We start from the raw sequence: 21,707 nt of genomic DNA on the forward strand, positions 1-21,707 counted from the left end.
GTTGTTCGGAGCAGCATGTACAAAAGTTATCCATGTACCAACCCGTATTTATCTATATGTAGCTCTATACTATAAACTATGGCAAACGCACACAGAAAGACCTGAGGCCATTCATTTTACTAATTACAGACACTGCACCTGCAGCAAACACAAAACAGTATTATATCATAAATATAGATCTGTCTAATGCAGCCTGCCATGGAGCAAGACACCACACTGAATAAATTACTGCAGACATACCTGAATCAAACACAACACTAATTATTCAGGGTCTTATTTACAGACCACAAGCGAGCCACCCATCATTCATCAAGAGCTCAACTGCATTTAACCGGACCAGACGACTTTTTATTGTCATTTCAGTAATTAGGTTATCCAATAAATTTGTTTAACATCCTTTTTTTCATCCCCCCTTTTGAAGAACTGCAAGAAATCCAATTTGTGCTGACATTTCACACATACCATGGGCTCACGTTCTGCCTCCCTGACACCGCATAACGTGAGCATCTGCATGCACCGAGGTCGGAAACAAGGCAATTTACACATGGACTGATTTTTTTTTTTTTTTAATCAGCTGTCTCTTCGCCGACGTGAACTCTGACAGCAGCGTGAAGATGTCTGAAAGTGCTATTCAGCCACACTTCATTTGCTCATTAAAGGATGCATTTTGCACACTTGAGGACATTTGCTCAATCAGTTGAACAATCTGCTGGAGCAGTAGATTCAGCGTGAAACTGCAAAACGGGCATTCTGAGCAAGGACATCATAACGACGGGTCCCTGGGCCTGCCGGCCAAAGACCTATCTGCAAGCAGACAGCAAATCACGTAAATGGAATGATTTGGAAAGCAAGAGCTGGATTTTAACCCTCCCAGAGCCATCAGGTATGCCGAAAGTGTTCCACTGCAAGCCTTGTGAGTTGCTGTACACATTACGCACTTTCCACCAGAGGTCACGGTTTGTGAAAGTTATAAGGGGGATGGGCGAGGACAGTGCCCACTGAAGATTCAGCAGGAAAACAATGAACCGTTATGCTATGATGGAAAATGTTGGAAGCTTGTATAATTTACACTGGAGATCTCCAGCTGACCTTGAATAAGTGGGGGGAAGATGGACATGGAATCTTATGCTTGCAGTCTCTGCATCAAGCTACCGCCATCTTCAGAGTACGGAGGATTTTCATGCAGCCAGTAATGTGTGTTACAACAGAGGCTCTGTACCTGTGTACTGCACAGTGGTGGCACAAATTCAACATCTTGCCCTGTCACTAATATACTAAGATGCATTTGTCTAGGGCCTGTGCGCCTTGCTTTATATGGGTACCCAAATTTGAAATGGCAGAGCGAAACAAAAATCTGCAGCCAAACCAGATGATAGGAATACTGACAGTCACACTGGCTCCTGTATTGTGTTGAGCTGGATGTGTGGGGGGTAGTATAGCCGATCACTGATGCGCAGGTATGTGGGAGGGATAGTGTGATGGCGTGAGGAGGGGGTGACCACAGAATAATAGAGCAAGCAGGGCATCCCAGCAGACGGGTCAGTGATGCAGAACGATTGTGGAGAGGAGAGTTATATTTCTGGGCTATTTTAATAGGTTCTTGAACTAAAACCTGCAATCACATTAGTTTATTTAAAAGAGGCTTCGGACATACAGGAACAATATGAGGCAGAGATTTCATGGGATCTGAAAACATTAGTACATAGTACAGATACCAGTGTACAGTCCAGCACCACTCACAGTATATTTCACCGTGTCCCAGCCACCTGACGTGCTGCTCTTCAGATCAAGAACCAATCATAAGCTGTATAAAGCTTAGACAAATAGAAACAATTCATTGTGCATTTGTGTGTTCCAAAATTAATCCCAAATAAGCTGACATTTTACAGTACAAACAGTAAACCATACAGGGGGAGATCAAAGCTTGTTGAGAGATCAAGTGGATCGAGACTAAAGTAGCGACAAATCATCTTCTGTCATTTTTCAAACACAGCCTATAACATGACAGAAGCCGATTGGTTAGTACTCCATCGCACTCCACGCCTTCATAAATCTATGCCATTAACATATGTACAGGAATAAAGGGGGTACAAGAATAAAGGGGACACAGTTAGGGTGGATAAACCCGACCGAAGGGCGAGCAGCCTAGTATTCATCTACTGTGGACGCTTCAAAGACAAAATAAATCAGATGCACAAGGTTCTAGCTTCCGAAAGGCACAAACACTGCTGTGATAAAACGATAGTGTGTATCAACAAACATATTGTGAAGCTCTAAAAATACTACTCCATACAGCGTAAGAGAGCATAGGAGACTTAAATATATATTATATGCGAGGTAAAATATCTATGATTAGGAGACCCGATCCAGACACTTCCTGACTGTACGTTTAACATGGAGCCAATTTCACACAAGCCTCTTTGTTACAGTAATGATTGAGAGTTGGCTTTTAAGGATTTCAAGGCATCCATGAGAGTGGGAAGCTTGTAACGAGGTCTCAATTAATGCCATTAACAGTCAGGCAAAAAAATGTTTTAAAAAAAAGGCTGCGATTTTAGATAATAATAATGGTGGTTGTGAGAAGTATTTGATGGCAGCTACATTGCTCTCCACATGCTCCTTCCTTCTGTTCTGCTGTATCCAGCTCATCACGGAAATCTCTCGGGAAAGCATCTAATAATAAAAAGACTTTACCCTACACTGGCTCTGAAAACATGTGGATGACATGCCCCTGCCAATCACATATCCCCCAGTTACATTTTAATAGGCACTCCGTTCTAGAGAACCAGATTCAGGAGACAAAAAAAAAAACCTGGCGATAACCAAGCAATAAGTCAGTGGTTGCTCCTCCTAAAGCCAAAAATCTTCCTGAATATTGGATTGAAGAATTCAATAAAGTGGAATAAATGACAGCACAGATGAGCATAGTAATCCACTAGTTAGAAGCGATAACCGGGCACAATCCGCACGTGTGATCACAATTTATATGGAGAACTCCCCACAGTTTTAAAAGTTCCAATACAGACAGAGGATCTGCTCTTCCCTGCACCTCCCAGAGCATAACACAGAGACCCCTCATAATCACACAGTTACTGAGAGGAGCACTGCTAACCGGAATTGTGGCAGGGAAATGCCAGAGGCAGCCTGGAGTAAGCGGTGTATTAGACATGGTGCTACAAGTAACGGAAAATCGTGAAATACCAAGTATGTCAGCATATGTATCCCATTTCCAAGTTTACATAATGCCAATGTCATGTAAGCCTTTGCTTTACACAAACTTGTAAGTCTGTCTTTAAGGATCCAATTTACAGGAAGCAGAAATATATAACCAATACTTAAGTATATTGAAAAAGAAAATAGGTTTGGTATATTAAATAGTCAGCAGTCAGGAGGACTCTGCTTTATAACCAAGTCACTCTCTAATCCTAACGGTAATTATGACATTTCATGCGTCTTCATTCAGCCCATGCAGACATAACTGCATATGGCAAAAACAGGGGAGGGTGGGGATAAGCACAGCAGTTTCCCATTTTTGCTCTCCATCTGCACAGACAATTTAAACCTTGAGCCGTAACTGCACCTTATCTAAAGGGACTGTGGCGATTGCCTCTTACAATGGAAAACGCCTTTATGTATTAACACGCCAAAGCTGCGATAAATCAGGGAAGCGTTGCTTTCACCTCCTCTGTGCTAAAGGTAACCCAACCAAATATGGATGCTACATCCGGATCACAAGTCACTACAAGCCTATATAAAAGGAGGATGAGGGAAAGATTAAACTCTAATAAATCGTTGGATTTTCAATAACTGAAAGTAGACCTATCCAGCTGAATGTATTCCAATGGGCCAGCAAATAACCTAGAGAAAAATACAGAAAAGATGGAACATATTCATCTGGTGTCTTGCACTCGGGGTCCTTGTGTGTGGGGTAGTCAGCTGTGCAATTGTTTTTTTGGGCACGGAGTCCCCTGAATGCAGCCTGCAGAAGGCACCAGTTCTAGGGGCTGTGTTCCTTGGAAGAACAGAATGTTTTACTTTGCTCTAATTCATTCTATTACTGAATTAAACTTTGATGTATTGGTCTTGACAAGTGCTTCATGCTGATTGTATTGTGCATGATAGTATAATCACTCCCCATGCATTTTGCACTGGCTGGCTGATTAATGCAATAGATTTTTGATGGCAAGGGGGGGGCGTCTGCTGTCCTGGAGGCTGCATTCTATTTGTGCGTGGGGGATGGGAGCACAGTTAAAACAGAAACAGACCAAACATTGTGTTGCCTCTGTGTGGTTTTTATTCATCCATATTTTTCGTCTACATTCGGGTATGAACCAAACCGAAAATGCTCTCAGATACTAGCAATATTTAACGTGAAGTGTTCTCTTGCAACGAGAGCTGATGCAATCTAATATGCTGCAAGAGTAAACCGTGCAAACATAACTCAAATTTATAGACGCACAACTGCAGGAGACCTAGCTTGTATATATTGTACAGCACAGAATCAATCATCTGGTCTGTCAATCACCATCACCTTTCATCAGGATTTTAAAGTGAATCTTCAACGTGCAGCAAAATTCTGCAATGTCTCCATATGGGATGCGTACATACAGCTGGAATCAAACTACCACAATTAAAGGTGACTGATCAAACATACTAATTTTACATTAAATAACGAGACCTGTAACTACACTTAATAGCAGATGCTACATACACGACTTCAGTCTTCCATAAAGCGAAGTAACTGACTACCCGTCTGATATTCGGCTACTTATAATTGACGCCATGTATTCGGGCAGAAGGAAGTGATCCTAGAGGGCCAAATACAGCTGTGGTCCCGATGACCACACAGAAGCAGATCTCTCACTTGCTGACCTTGGGTCTCCTTCATGTGAAATATTACGTTATAGATCAGGCACCATAAATGCATACAAAATACATGGGGAGCCATTGTTGGGAAAGAAAAAACCAAATAACAAAAAAACACCACAAAACTATGTGTCTGCCTTTGTGGTATAACCGGTGATTTGCTTGTAAGAAAATTTAGAGACTTCTGCAACAAAGATGTATTTAAAAACAAGAGGCCACTAAAGAGAATGATATACACTGGGGGTTGAAGGTGAGGTAGACTGAAGAGCTGGCAAAAACACGTTTGGATATTGCACATCCTCCACCAGTATGCAGGGCAGTATCTGTAGCTGGCTCTAGATACTGCCTCAAAAAGACGTTCCTTTATTTACTATCAAATTCAACTTCGAAGATTAAATGTAACTATTCCAGCTTTATTCAACTGTCAAACGAATAGCCCTACTTTGATAACAGTTAGCTGCACCAATTATAGCTTGCTAGAAAGTTGACAAGTATAAATGATTCCAGCGCGGCACGCAAGAAGGAATCGGAGGTTGTTTTGCATTACAGGTTAAAAAATGTGGGTGCTTTCTTCATTTAATTTGTCACTTATCTTTGGCTAAGCAGACATTTAAAATTGCTGCTATAAGGCACGTGGGGCTTTTTAGTTTAAATATAATCCCAATATTTAAATGATCCTTAATGGCCCAGTATTTGAGTGAGGAAAGCCATTGTCTTACTGAGCCCTACTGGTGACATTTGTATTCAGGTCCTGTGTTCTCCGTGTGGCTAAAGGGCTTTCCAATTTCATTTCACAGCCAGGAGCTAGCAGAAAACACCAATTAACTTGCAGATCCCATTTGCCGACAAAAGTCATTCCCTTCCAACGTCTGGCATCTGGTGGAGATCTGATTTGAGCACAAACCCTCACAAGGGCACAAGACAATTTTTTTTAATAACAGATTAAAGCTAGCATTATATTTTGAGCATTCACGGTACCTTTTTATACTACGCTGGAGTCCTCTGCCTTTAGACAGCTAGTGGACAGGTCTTACACTGCTCAATATACACATGAATAAAAGGGATTTGCAGAGTGTATAACTTAAAGAATCACAATTTAGAAGACAGAAAAAAAAATATTGTAAATACTGATTTATGGGTATAATTGGCAAAACTGGTTGCAAAATACAGAAACTTATTTCTCATGTACACAAAAAGGAAATTTGGGCCTATTCTTGATAAGTGAGGAACTTGCACATTCGTCCTCTGCAGTTTGACAGGAGGCTGCACAGATCCAGAAAAGACAAATACCCTCTCAGCTGCCATTTTCTGTCACAAATGTGGTATTACCTCCATAAGCTCGCCTAGAATTCTGGACATCTCCGCCATAAGCTGATGCCTCTATACCAGTGGTGTCAAACTCGGGCCCTTCAGCTTTTGCGGGACTACATATCCCAGCATGCCCTGCCACACTTTTAGCATGTCCTAATAGCAAAACTGTGGCACTGCATGCTGGGATGTATAGTTCCACTGCAGCTGAAGGGCCCAAGTTTGACACCACTGCTCTATACCAAAGTACTGCGGATACAAAACAGCGTGGACATTCTGTGTAACTGGCACAAAACCCCTGAAATGTGGAATGAATAGGATTGTATGTTTTTTACATTTTTCAGAACACTAAACGGCTCAAGATGCAGTGCATTTATAGAATATATCTTAAGGATAAAGAACGCCACACTAAACAAGATTTACTTTCTTTTTTTTTTTAAAAACAAAACAATTCATATCCCCCAGCCGATATAGGTTTTTCAAAAATGTTTATTAGATGCAACATTGACTCTCATTTGGGAGCAGGGGAAAAAAAAAAAATGAAAGTACAAGCTGCTCTGTTGCACTAAGAGTTAAATGTTTTGCAGAATGCTGTATCATTACTGCAATGTAAGTAAAATAAACATTAATAGCCCTGGCTGCCAGCAAAGGAGGAGGAATGAGAATGTGAGCTGGAGATTTAATGACAGTATCAGTGTGAAAATTAGACGGCTACCAAAAGTAAATAGATCGGTAACCACTTTAATAGGTGCTTATTTCTGTACCAGAAGGCAGAAGAAATGATAACTGGCAACAGCAAAGTCATCTTATAAATCTGGGAAAAGCTGTAGGAGGAACAAAAGCAAAATAATAACGTCTTGGAAGTTTCAAAATTATGGAACATTATACTTTTAGAAAAATCTCTTCTTGCAATCTCAGTGCAAATAAAACGCAGGTATTTTACAGCTACTAGTATATAATTTACCAGCTCGCCTTCTCAAAATTTAACATTGTGTTCCTCATACGTGCCCTCAGTGTTCACCCACAAGCAATTACAACTATTATTTTTGTACAATTGGATGCATAAGCAGAGTGGTTTAAGTGGATGAAAGATGGTCTCTTTAATATCACTTTGCCCCACTTCCAGGAATATGAGGTGGAGAGACGCCAGCTATTATACCCAAGCAAGTCAGGGCTGGACAGGCTCCATCATTATATCACCATGGTGACTGCATCATGTGACCTGGTGACAGATTGGTTCCCCATGACCACAGTGAACTATAAAATAAAGCAATGTTACTGTACAACAGTGCACCAAACATTTGCACAACTCCTTACCTTTGAGAAGCTTACCCATTTACACATTATGTACAAGGGTGTAAATTATAGTAATTTGTAAACTAATTACTAAAATGTGAAGAGCTGAAGATACCATCCGAATTTCCTGTAAATTCTGTTTGCTTAGAATTAAGCAATAACTTATTCTTAAGTAAAACATTATCCAACTTTATATAGTGAATCTGTAAGACAGCGTTTTATATAACACGTTCAATTCACAATAGTCCTTGTCCCAGTGGAGCTCACAGTCTGACCTCTACCAAACACACTACCATTAACCTACAAGTAGGGAGGTACAGGGGTATTTAGGCACTGCATTAGAACTGGACTCAGATTCTAGTGCAAACTCGCTTATTTTCAGCACTCATGGTTGTGTTAGGTTCAACCCCCTTCGGATACCAGTGTAGAGAAAAGCATTTATCATTACATGCCTAAGTCTATCCCACAAGGAGACCGTGTACACAATGAAAAACAGGCCAATGGAGCTTTTACATCCGGCTACTGTTCCAAAGTTAACAGTGAGGTTGACACAGTACAGAGACAGCACTTATACACGCTGGGGGGGGAGGTAGCAAGTGGATAAGTTACCCATAGCAACCAATCATTTATCAAGTACATTCTATACCAAGGGTAGGCAATGTGTCACACTCCAGCAACTGTGGCACTACATCTCCCAGCATGTCCTGTCCCAGTTTTGCTGTTTGATTATGTTAAAACTATCAAGGCATGCTGGAATGCCACACATTGTCTACCCCTGTCTTATAAAATACGTATAAGCTGATTGGTTGCTATGGGCAACTTCACCAGTCTGCTGTAAAAGGGTTGATATATATCACCCACTGAGCTGAAATCTAACCAAATACTCCGCTACTGAACAGACTGCAATAGATATAACTCAAAGGCTTGTTCACACAACATGCAAAAAAGCACTGATCGGTGTAAACCCTTCAAATACATAGCTGGGGATAAAAGGTATTTTATTGAATTTTTTTTGGAGAGACAAAAAACTGCAGACAAAAAAAAAAACCCCAAACTGATAAGTTACGCAGGGAACCACAGAAGAAAAAAAAAAAAAAAGTGCCGTAGCCATGGCAACCACAAGAGTGATGTAGTTGTCTGCAATCAAAGAAAGGGTGCTATACACAAACCCCCCCAGGTTTACTTTTATTTTTCTACAGTACTTGAACCTTTATTACCAGTTATTTATGTAGCACACATTCTGCAGCGCTTTACAGTGACTATTTGGCCATTCACATCATTCCCTGCCCCATTGGAGTTTACAATCTATATTCCCTAACACATGCGCACACAGTGAGATTCATTTATTTTTTGTTTGGAGCCAATAAACCTACGGTATATTTTTGGAGTGCTGGAGGAAACCGGAGCACTCGGAGAACCCATAAAAGCACGGGGAGAAAATACAAACTCCGCACAGTTAGGGCCATGGTGGGAATCAAACCCATGGCCTGTGCTGTGAGAAGGTAATGCAACCATTACACCAGACATGGCAACTGATTGCCATAGGATACAGGCACTATTATTGTGCAGGTACCAATGCACCAGTACTCCTAGAGGTAACACACTGAATTTATGGTTTGCAATTTAATGTCATGTCAAGTTCCAGAATACATTTAGCAAAAACAGCAAAAAGCACAATATATTTAAGAGAATAAAAAAATCAGAAATTCTAATTTCTAAATAAAGACCAGCAAATGCTTTGCAGTGCACGAAACTGTTGTACAAATCCGCTATACTGTTCTGTACAGGATGGTAAAGCCAGTCCCCTCCCTGGTAGGGGTAACAGCAGCATAAAGTAATTGATTGATCCTCCGAAAGACTAGATCACAGGCCATTCCCATGGTTGATTCAGCCCAACCGGTTGGAGAGAGGGGAGGGGGGGTTGGTTTAATGAACACAGTTCCTGTATTGTATGCCAAATAATTCCCTTAACAACTGCCAAGTTGGCTGCAAATGTGTTCATTACAATAGTAAACACATACAAGGGATTGAAAGCTACAAAACAGGAATTTAAACATAAAGCCAAATACATAAACACAGATAAGGCAATCTGTGGCCAACCCGCTTAGAATGGCTCAGCCACATGAAAGGTAAGTGCAGGCAGAGACCACCTTGCACTTTATCAAGGACACAAATGAGACTCTGTTTATAGTTTGCATATACAGTGTAAAAGGCTTTGTATATCAAAATGAATGTAAATATACCTGTTTAATGTAGGCACAACCAATATTCCTGAAAGCGTTTCACTTGATAACAAACTAGTGACATTACCGATCCACTGACCAAGAAACTGTTACTAGTATCTAATGAATACATTTGCTCCATACTCTGCTAACACAGTATACACACATCAGGAGCAACAATACCCGCCAATCGCTCAATGTCATGGGGAGAACCGGCAATGCCTGTAACAGATAAGGCAAATCAATATTTAAAAATCTCAACCATACCTAGCTCATCCCAGAGCTGCCTGTACTTGTCAGTCATCGCAGTGCCTTGTTGCCTCCATACTGAAAGGCGAGGATCGGCCATGAACTGCTCCGTTATTAATGTCAACATTCGCGCTCCATTGGAGTCCCTCATTTTTAACATCTCTCGCACCTGCCAAATGAAAGTGGGATTTCACAGTTAATTATAGAAAATGAGTAGACGGACTCAGGAGTATCTATCACATAACCCCTTTATATAGAGAGTGTTCTGCAGCCAGCATATTAGAAATCAATTGCAAAGAAAGCCAAACCTAAAGCGTAAAATACTCGGCACCAATGAACTACAAAAATCTACAATCATCTGTATGTTGATGTATCAGGAGATGATCAGAACTGAAGATACCGGAGAGAACTTGTGATCCCGATGTACACTCGGCAATGCACCTGTGCTTTACATTTCAGTCAGTGAGCTCAGACGTAGCAATTATGGCACAATAGGTTCTCCATAAGCATTATATGAACATTGTGATGCACTAAGGTTACTACACATGGCAAAAAAAGAATGGACGCTCTGCAGTCATTTTTGGAATATTATAAATACTATGGGGATTATTTTCACTTCTAAATCTCTCCTTTGAATCACACTATTAAAATAAACTGGGAATCTCTGTCCTATTTTTTTGCAGCATAACGACCACACATGACTATGGCTAACATTGACATGGGTGCCCGCCCTGACAGATCAAACCCAAGTCCAATAAAATCTCATACTGTGGGCAGCATGGTGGCACAATGGTTAGCTTGCTGCCCCACAGCGCTGAGGCCTTAGGGCCTTTGTGGGAATTGAATCCATCTGTGTTGAGTTTGTATGTTCTCCTGTGTTCATGCATACTGGCAGGTTAATTGGTTCCTGATTAAAAAAAAAACCTAACACTGGTGTGTACGTGTACCCATGCGGTAGGGTAGTTTGTAAGCTTGACTGGGACAGGGACTGATGTGAATTACTGAACATCCTCTGTAAAAGCGCTGCAGAATATGTGCGCTATATAAACAAAGACTAATAACCTACGCAATATAACGTCCAATCGCAGTCTGAATTGACTGACATGCCATCTACTATATTTTCTTTGGGTTAACTTCTACTGGTACTAGTTAGTGAATTATCCCTATAAGGGGTAAGGTTTAATGATGCAAGCACAGAAAAGATCACAACGTTATAAAAGATGGCCCCTTTAGATGTACTCAATACAATATTTTACATGTATAGTTGAGTTTTTTAGGGAAGAACCGGTTCTTGGTTAGCACCAGGCACACACCGTTAGTTGTGAATGCTCTCAGCTTCTGCTATAAGGAGGTAGACAAAAATGGAATTTGTATCTTAATTCACATTTGTTAAGTGATTGCAGCTGGCAGCAACATGAGTTTGCATTGTATATGTAGTAATAATGCATTTCATATGAGAAGAACAAAAATCTAAAACATTCTTTGAATTTTTTTTTAATTTAAGGTCTCATTAACTTGCAAAGAGTGTTTCTCACCATTCGCAAAATCTTAAAACTGTAGTTTTGTAGTAAGGTTTCCATTGACAGAAATCAAATCAGCAACATGATACAAGAAAGTCATTTATCTATGTACCCTGTACATGTCAATAACGGCTATTTAGCAAAGGGCAGCATCAATAGCTTCTGGTTTCTTTTTCTTGTATAACAGATGTGTGTATACATTTGACCTGAAGGGGGCGACTTTGCAAAGGTATTAAGGAGCACTGACATAACTGCAGTTACTCACATGAGTGAGCACATTAATACATTGGCACAACAAATTAAGTGGCATTATGAACCTGAAGAAACTTTCTCCGCTCTATAGAATCGGTGCCACAATAAAGTGCAAACAAAAAAACAATTGACCTACACTGTAAAGTAAGTTATAGGTGGAGTGATGATTAGGTTAATGGGGGTGTAAATTTAGTTTTCTACATTAAAGTGAGGACTTGCACTTGTTTTAAGTATTGCATGAGAAATATATAACAATCATATACTTTACTGCCAAGCTGCTACAGTATAAAATAGGAGATAAAATAGGATATTTCAAAAAGAGTAGAGCCTGAGCAAAGTATTTTCATCTATGCCTGTATGGCTACCAGGATTATGCAGACACTGGTTCAGGCAGAGCACGAACCTACAAAAGTTTGCACCTTTCATATATAAAGGCCACTTTAAAAGAGCACAATTTGTGACATTCACATCATTTCTTGACCCAAAAAGTAGTCAGTCCACAAAAATGTAAAATGTGGCCCAAAGACCTACAGTATGAAATCCCCCTGTGCATCTACTGTCAGACCTCTGTACGGCACAGTTGCGCCGGTTGCCAATAACACCTGTGCCTCTACTGTCAGATCTCTGGACGGCACAGTTGCGCCGGTTGCCAACACCACCTGTGCCTCTACTGTCAGATCTCTGGACGGCACAGTTGCGCCGGTTGCCAACACCACCTGTGCCTCTACTGTCAGATCTCTGGACGGCACAATTGCACCGGTTGCCAACACCACCTGTGCATCTAATGTCAGACCTCTGTATGGTGCAGTTGCGCCGGTTGCCAAGAACACCTGTGCCTCTACTGTCAGATCTCTGTACTGCACAGTTGCGCCAGTTGCCAACACCACCTGTGCGTCTGTCAGACCTCTGGACGGCACAATTGCGCCGGTTGCCAATAACACCTGTGCCTTTACTGGCAGACCTCTGTGTGGTACAGTTGCGCCGGTTGCCAATAACACCTGTGCCTCTACTGTCAGACCTCTGTACGGCACATTGTGTCCCGGTTGCCATCAACACAGGAGGGGGAAGCCAGTTCGGGCTGAATTTTGGTTACCAGTGTTTTCCTTGTAACATGGCATCATAAAATGTATTCACAGAATTGTTGCAACTGTGTGTCCATGGTCACTACAAAGGAGTCCCCAGCAGTACCCATAGACAAGCTAAATAAGCATTTGCAAGTAGTCTTAAAAAGGACTGTGCTCTGACATATCTCCGTGCATAAGCCTATGTGCAGCCTACAATTCACATCATTGTCAGGGAGCTGCCACATGTTCTTATTCTCCAACCATACCTTGGCAAAAAGCAAGTTGAGTTGCTTTCCAGACCCATGGTAACCACCTTGGGAGAGGAACAACTTGACCTGTTCCTGGACCTGCTCTTCATCCAAATGCCAGCAGTTCTCATCGTCTATACTGGCGCCAGCTGTTGGGTCTGGAGCACCTGTTGACATAAGAAGTAGTGTATTAATGTACAGATAATGTATGGAGGTGGCTGACATCTGCACTGTTCCAATAATAGCAGTTTCCAGGTTTCTCAATTAAAATCACCACCTGTGGTTCTAATAAAAAGTGGAGACAGCTGAGGCCATAGATCCAGCACACACTTTTCACTTTAAGTTTTGACCTGTATTCCACAGACGTGCGCAGGAAAACATGCTATGTCAGGTGTACCGTAACTGGCTCATCTGTGCGCAGCAATCTTCTATTTGGTAAATATTGAAATAAGTATAAACAGAAGAAATGGGCCACTGTGTATAGCGCTCAATGCATGGGGCTCTGGGTCACACTATTCAAATACTGAGAGGTTTAAACAAACTGCAACCCCCTCTCCAAAATGCTGGCGGTAACGCAGCCATTACCATTTACATATACTTCTAAACCAATATGTGCTTCCAATATCAACATGACCTGCATCTTATTTACTCCAATAGTTGTATTACCATTGTTAGCAGCGATAAAGTGTCAATAGCACACATAAATGTGTTGGCTGCCAGTTAACAGACGGTTAACTATTTCTGTCTATTCAGGCATTGACTTATATTTGTGGGACCACAAAAGGTCCTTTATATATATTAAAAAAAAATAAAATTATTGATACCGAAAAACCTGATGATCCCAGGACGACTGCCAGGTCTAACTTAGCCGGCAAGGTGACAAATGGTAATAGGTCAGTGCTTTATAAATAATAATCAGCAGCATTAAACCGTAATACAGGGCATACTCCAGTGTGGTAACTAAACCAGTTTTGCTATTGCTAGTCATGCCAAGTAACGTGTCATTAACACATTTACTTGCCATCCCACACCTTGCATGTAGCTGCCAATCTTTCATGTCAGTGCAGGTTTCCTTGCCTGCCCAGTACAGTGGTCATTGGTCCAATTGTGCTGGGTGTGTACGTTCTACCCGTGTGTGCAACATGCGCGTTAGGGAATATATATACTGCAAGCTCCAATGGATTGATGCGGGAGCTTACATGTTCTCTGCATATACACACCATATATATTAGAAATACATACACTATGCGCAAATCAAGATACAGGTTACGTAATAAGTAATTTTTTTAGGACAGTCCCGGTCAGTTTCCAACGTATCCACTGCCGGTGCGCATGCACGGCCTCATATATTGGGTTGGCGTCTTCCCCTTCTTTTGCACAATCCCCGTATCCAGAAACAGGACGATTAATATCTAAATAGTAAATGAAGGGTGCGCCACATAGTGCATTATCCAAAGCATTTATTCAAAACCATATAAAAAAAATCATCTAATATATAACGTACCGACGGTAGCAAGTGTAGGCAACATAGAACAGGTAAGGCTCTGGGCAATGCAGCTTGTTCCACCGGAGGGTTAGTGTCAGGTAACAGTCACGCTAGGCCACACCTACGCGTTTCGTCACGTGGACTTTGTGTGTTTATATATAATATCTAAAAAGTACGCACACACAGACACACACACACACACACAGAGGGGTTAACAAACATGAATGAGTATACAAATACAAGCTGCATTCTCACAGCTATCTTCCACCAACACCTCATTGCCGTCAGGAAGGGTTTCTGGTCTTTGTTCTTATTGCATTTTGTTTGCTCGTGTTTATTATAACCTGTGCTCTATAAGCACTCTCTTATTAAATGAAAGCCTTGTTTTATTAAATGACATTTGTGTACTAGTGTCTATGCTTCCAAACTGACAATTTATACATCACTGACATTCTGCAGCATTGTACAGAGAACTTTGTAAAGTCAACTAGGAGAGAGACTCGTGCAATCTAATATACATATTTGAGGACACAAACATTAATTTTGGTCTTAACATGGTCTGATGTACTCAGATTCTGAAAACAGTGTGTCAGCTTGTTTGACTGAGTTTTAAAAGGGGTAAAGTGTGGCTGCATAAACCTCATCACTGTACATACATTGGTAAGTCAGCAGTCTGATAGTAACATCACTGAATCGCTGAAGGAAAAGTGCGTTTGGTTGACTCGTGCCTCTAAAATGCATCTATCAGATGAGACAACATGGCTGACCCATTGAAACCAAAGAGGTGAGCACCTTTATTCCAGGAGCTAGCACAAACCCCCATGTATTGAGGTGGTTTATGCGTTTGGAACTTGCAATACCGCAATATCCCTGAACTTCTAAAGACTCACTTGGCTTTGAATCTCCGATTACCATACATGAGTTTTCTGACAAAAATCTAATGCTGCAATTTCATATTACTCCTCTGTAATACCTGTATTGTCACCATCTGGTGCGTGCCCAGAGCTGGTCAATATAGGCCAGGTTCCGCTTTTGCGGATTAACATTTAAACTACAAGTTTTAGTGGTGTTGCTGCAACACACCTGTGACTACTGAGCACAACCTAAACAGCTCCCATCACATACCTGAGCACTGAGCTCATAGCCCTGCAGGTAGTCTCCGAACAAAGAGCGACTGTTAGCCAAACAAGCAGCTCCTCTCTGCAAACTATTAGGACATTCTTTCCCTCTTATTAGCTCCCCCTCATTCATCAGCGAGCGTAATGCACAGCTCAGGCCGAAAAACAAAACACAAGGCAAAAGATGCAAGAGTCTACAGGGGAAAACCCATACCCTAAATTTCATCATGTGTGTAATTACAGGGAAGCTGAATCGCTGCAAAGGATTATAGTAGATGAAATGAAATCGCCCTATGCAAAAGCCTAGCTTCAATCTTTTACACAGAACATTAAAGTGAATGTGTACTGTTTATAAGGCCATAATACCATAACAAGCACTCAGTATATAAGATTGTGCCTTATGGCTTGAACAAAATCTAATATCAATCCATGACCGGCTGGATCAGTACTCACCATGTAACAAGGTTAGCAGCTGAACGCAGAGTCTCAGAATTGCACACAGGACTTATCACAAATGTTTCATCTTAAAGGCCCCCATACATCAGCAATCTATTGTGGCAATTCTGCAATCGATTGTGTATAAATGTATGGGTTTCACAGATCGCAGATTGCAACCAAAAAGTGATAGGAATGGTTAAGTTGTCCAACATGTTGGATTTCACAGATGGATTGGGGCTGTAAATTGCTAGTGTATGGACATGATCAGCAGACCGTTACTAGTAAAAGGATGGGCCTTTCAAGATTGGCAGATCTGTGTTTGCTGCAATCACTGAAAAAGATCTGTAGTGTATGGGAGCAGATTGAATGATTGGGAAACCCTAAAATCAGGCAACAAATCTTCAGATTGTTCAATTGTGGTTTTCAGATTGCTGATGTATGGGGGCCTTTAGACGAATGCATGAAGCACAGATGAATGCTCATGTATAATTGTCTGTGCCTGGGCAGATATATAATCTATGTTATAGACTGATCTACATTATGAATGCATGCGCTACAACAGAGCTTCACAAACTATTTAAAATTTCAGGGATTTCCATGCTGGGGCAAAGGGCTAAATCAAAATGACTGAGCTGCTAATTAGTTCACTTGTGCTACAGCATGGATATCCCTAAAACATGGACTTGTGCCTCGATGACAGTTTGGAAAGCAATGCATTAGAAACGGCAAAATAAGGGACAAACCTGTATGTCAGTATGTACACAAATGGAGACAGTACTCAGCTTGGTGGTGGTTTCCACTGAAATGTGACCATCAGGGCTGGTACATTCCCTCACAGACATCAGTAAAATGATACGATGATGTTATGACAGAATAGGTCAGGTCATGGTTTGTTTTCACATTCTCTAAAGTTTTCTGGTAAAATATGGGCAAAGTAAGGACTACGGGATGTCACAATAAGTAATATATTGGGCACTATTCAATATGAGGCGTCACACTATTTGTATTTTAACATGTTCCACTGTATGTATAATTACAGTTGTCACAATGCTTACAATTCACATCAACATTTGTTAGGCACCACAAGAGACCTGAAAATCCAATGCAACAGTGTGAACCGAGTATAGAATACAAACATTGCAATAAAACCATAACCAGTGGAAAGGATAGAGAGCAACTCAATAACTAGTCAGCAGGAGCTGGGGAGTCACAGAACACAATGACCCTCTACCTACTGTAAGGGCGTGATCCTCTACCTACTGTAAGGGCGTGATCCTCTACCTACTGTAAGGGCGTGATCCTCTACCTACTGTAAGGGCGTGATCCTCTACCTACTGTAAGGGCGTGATCCTCTACCTACTGTAAGGGCGTGATCCTCTACCTACTGTAAGGGCGTGATCCTCTACCTACTGTAAGGGCGTGATCCTCTACCTACTGTAAGGGCGTGATCCTCTACCTACTGTAAGGGCGTGATCCTCTACCTACTGTAAGGGCGTGATCCTCTACCTACTGTAAGGGCGTGATCCTCTACCTACTGTAAGGGCGTGATCCTCTACCTACTGTAAGGGCGTGATCCTCTACCTACTGTAAGGGCGTGATCCTCTACCTACTGTAAGGGCGTGATCCTCTACCTACTGTAAGGGCGTGATCCTCTACCTACTGTAAGGGCGTGATCCTCTACCTACTGTAAGGGCGTGATCCTCTACCTACTGTAAGGGCGTGATCCTCTACCTACTGTAAGGGCGAGCAGACAGCGTCAGAGTTGCAGAAGATAGACAGCGCACGGGAAGAACAAGATGGAGGAGAGCCCTGTGAGAGCTCAGTATACAGGAACCAGGTAGAGCAGAGGATCCCAAACTTCACCATTAGAGTCCAGGTTTTAAGGATATCCATGCTTCAGCACAAGTGAAATGATTAGTATCTTGGTGAATTGGATTTTACCTTCTGGACGTAAGCATGGATGGATATCCTTAAAACCTTGAATGTAAGGCTGGGTACACACTAAACGACCAGCAATCTTGCTGATGGTCAGGCGATTACCCTTTGCCCCGGACCATGCAAGGTTGCCGGTACACACTAGGAAGATTTAATCGATGTAACGATCACTCGTTCCGTGCTTTATAAAACTACACAGCCCCGCATGTGATATCGTGTGATTGGCTGTGCAGCATGGGAAATCACGATGTCGCATGCGACCGGCGGGTGCAATCGCAGGTACACATTAGGCGTGTCCGATATATCGTTCCGATCCGCCTCAAAACGATATATATGATGACATCTAATGTGTACCCAGCCTAAAGGCGGAGTTTGGGAAACTTTGGGATAGAGGATGAAGTAGGACTTAAGCTGGCTACACACAGATATATTGGACGATCAATTGATCGGCCAATATATCTGGTGCCCGTCGGCAAGTGTGTACCAGCGATATGTCTGTGAATGTGCCCGTACACATGCAGCAGAGCCCGCGGGGAGGGGGGACAGGTCAGTGTGTATGAACGACCATCTGCAGATATATCTGTGCAGTGTGTACCCACCTTACAATACTCTGAATGAAAACAAATCACCTTAGACAAGTTATATAGCCTAGGGGCAATATCATAATCAAAAGCCAGAATAACCGAACAATGACAGTAGCTGCTGATCCTACAACCATACAGAAGTTATATAAATTGGAGGGTGAGGATGCTTCCTTGTCAGAACACACCAGCAAAGACTGCAATGTGTTAAATAAAGTAGGATTACTACCAGGGCAGGTAGTTGGTACAGTTGTACTTTAGATTAAAAGTATTTGTTTATAGCAAACATTAACATGTTTGTTTTAACTACTTTGAGGAGATTACATTCAGCCGACAACTTGATTAAGAATCAATGCAGAAACACACATCTGGGGCTCAAGGACTAAACTTACAACAGTGCCCTGTGAGTGTGGCATAGGACGTTTTGGGCCAACCAACTGCAAGTCGCACCACGGAAAGTCTGATAAAGATATATCGATGTATCATTAGACTTATAGCAGACTGATAAAGGGAAATTTAACTTGTCCCACAGGGGTCCATTATTAATAAAAGTGCAGTGCTAACATGTCATTCTAAAATTAAAAATGGGGGCATTTCAATTCAGCGCACAGTTAATAGTGCCGGGAAGGAGTTCACAGAGCAATTCAATTCAGCGCACTGTTAAGTCTGACTAAAGCCATTTAATGGGAGAATGCCATTAGCGCGAATAAAGCTGGGTGTTAGCCGCGCTAACATGTATTCTCCGACTAAAGAGCAGGTCGCGAGGCGGTTAGAGTCCTGCTGAGTCGGAAAACAGCCTCGTGGTCGGCACTTTAGTCGTATTTCTGCTCGCACCTTCGGGAGGGTGCGAGAAGAAATCCTTTAGTAAGGCTAACAGCATGGTCAGTTGAATAGTTCCGGGAATTTCTTCCTGGGGCTATTCAACATCGCACAGAAAAGAATTGCCACCAATGAATTAAAAGAACAGTATACATTCACCAATTCTGCACAGACAAACCCTCCACACAACATAGCTGGAGGGAGATAAACAGGTAACCAGCATTCAAGTGTCAGTTATTGCTACGTCAATGGACAAACACCTTCCGTGCCACCTAAATTAGACAGTGACTTGTTTGACCAATCTGGCAATACATCGCTACAACATATTCACCAATACACAAGTCTGCCCATAAAGAGCAATCTAATCTATGTGGAAAGAATCGATCAATGAAAGAACATTTTCAGGTTTAATGCATTAAAACAAGCTTTAATCTTCTCAGCCATTCATTACAAGTGTATCATTTTAGGCCTTTGATTCATTCATATATTGTTCATTCACCAGACGTGTGTGTTCACTTGCTGGCTTTGTGCGTACAATCACTGCGGATTTCTGCACCTCTCCTGTTTTTTTGGTCGAAGGTAAATATTTCGTCAATCGTTCGACATAGTAATGATGATGGTACAGTTCTTAAAATTATTTTTTTATGTTGTATTTTGTACATACACCTTAAATAAGAGAATGCCCTTGACCATTCATTTACTGGACGATGCCCAGTTTAAACAAAATCATATGCATTGAAACCTTACCACCGATTAACTCTAGGAGAAGCAATGAAACCAGTCTATGAAATGATATAAAAGTGGCCATACGAATAACTCTTAAGGTGCCCACACACATAGCGATCTGCACACGATCCCATGATGTGTGCGATTCCCCTGCACTCTCCCCCGGCAGCCCCCCGGCAGTCCTACACACGATGAAAAAGCATCCAATCTGACTTAAGATCCATCTTAACTTTTTTTTTTCCCAGTGCATTGCGTCCCAGATTGTCAGATCTGCCCTACTGCACGGCAGATCAGACGGTGCAATCAGCGGGGACGCGCATCGTGATCGTGAGTGGGGACTCACGATTTACTCTCAATTTGACCATATTTTACACGATCTGTCGTTTCAATGTGTCGGAATCGGCCAGATCGGGTAAAAAAAATCGCTGTGTGTATGGCCAGCTTAACAGTAGTCACAGGAATGAACGACACTTTGCAGGCCTCTGGTGGAGTGGATGAAACGAGCATCTGCACGATAAAGGGGCTATCCATTACCCGACTTTGTGAACAATCCGACCATTACCAGGAGGTTTTGGTCGCATTGTTCACAAAGTCGGGTAATGGATAGCCGGCAAGGACCAGGTTCGGCATGTTCAGAGATAGGTGGGGCTCCTCACTGAATAACGTTCAGTGGGGGCAGCGCACCTGGGCGACCTGAAGGTCTGAACACTAGACGTTCAGACTTTTAGGTCACCTAATGGATAAGCACCTTTAGACTCCCACCTTCCAAATTTACAAAGGGTAAGACAAAGAGGATTCCTTACTATTTTGTGAATAAGGAATGGGTTACTGCTCTGAGGTACCTCAAGCTTCTCATTTGATGGTCTGCAACTGTCCTGTCACCCTCCCTTCAGTACCAGCAGGCCATGAAGTTATAGACCACTATAGAAAGGTTTAAAGTATAGTCACCTTAAGCCCCATTGTTACAGGAAAGAGTCTACAGTCACAAGTATAAGATACATTTGTGAGGAACCAGAATTGTTACTGCATAATTATTTACGCAAGACAGCAAATGTAACATCTAAGGCTTTTTAATGGATGTCAAATATTAAGATAGGAAAGGCATAGTCTGAAACATAACATTGGTATCAGTGTGTAGCAAAATGAAGCCTCAATATTTAGGCACTGATATTTTAATTCACAAATTATTTAGGATCAAGTCCGCTGGTTCCACCTACAAATAAAACTGATTTTTGTCTTTTAAAGTTAAATCCACTGACTTCCAAGAGATCCTAGAAACTAGTATTGATATGTTATTTATAGCAGCACTTCTATAAGGGACGGGGGTGGGGGTCCACTACAATCTGTTCCATGTAAAGCTAACTGGGGTACTCCATGGCACCTGCACCTTTCCCTACACTGCAGAAGTGGAACCCCACAACTGGCCAGTTAGTTTACACTGTAGGAAAATAATTAGATCAAACCTCATACCACAAAGCCACAAGTGAGAGGCTACAATTCAGGCCAACTTTTCAATATTGATACTAAACAAAATAAAGGGAACACCAAGCTCTCATTTCAAACATTAAGGGGAAAATTC

The 21,707-nt window shown here is 41.7% G+C and overlaps 1 protein-coding gene across 1 annotated transcript in view; it reads right to left on the minus strand.

Annotated features, from left to right (window-relative positions):
* The window catches only part of ZSWIM6 (zinc finger SWIM-type containing 6), a 97,048-nt gene that overhangs the window by 22,650 nt on the left and 52,691 nt on the right, over window positions 1–21,707 (minus strand). The window contains exons 3-4 of the mRNA XM_088469382.1: window positions 13,044–13,192; window positions 9,960–10,110 (exon numbers count right to left, since the gene is read on the minus strand). Coding sequence (XP_088325508.1) covers window positions 9,960–10,110; window positions 13,044–13,192 — 300 coding nt within the window. The remainder of the gene's footprint in view (window positions 1–9,959; window positions 10,111–13,043; window positions 13,193–21,707) is intronic.

This window comes from Taudactylus pleione, unplaced genomic scaffold (assembly GCF_031769625.1).
Source record: "Taudactylus pleione unplaced genomic scaffold, aTauple2 ptg000092l, whole genome shotgun sequence".
Lineage (NCBI taxonomy): Eukaryota > Metazoa > Chordata > Amphibia > Anura > Myobatrachidae > Taudactylus > Taudactylus pleione.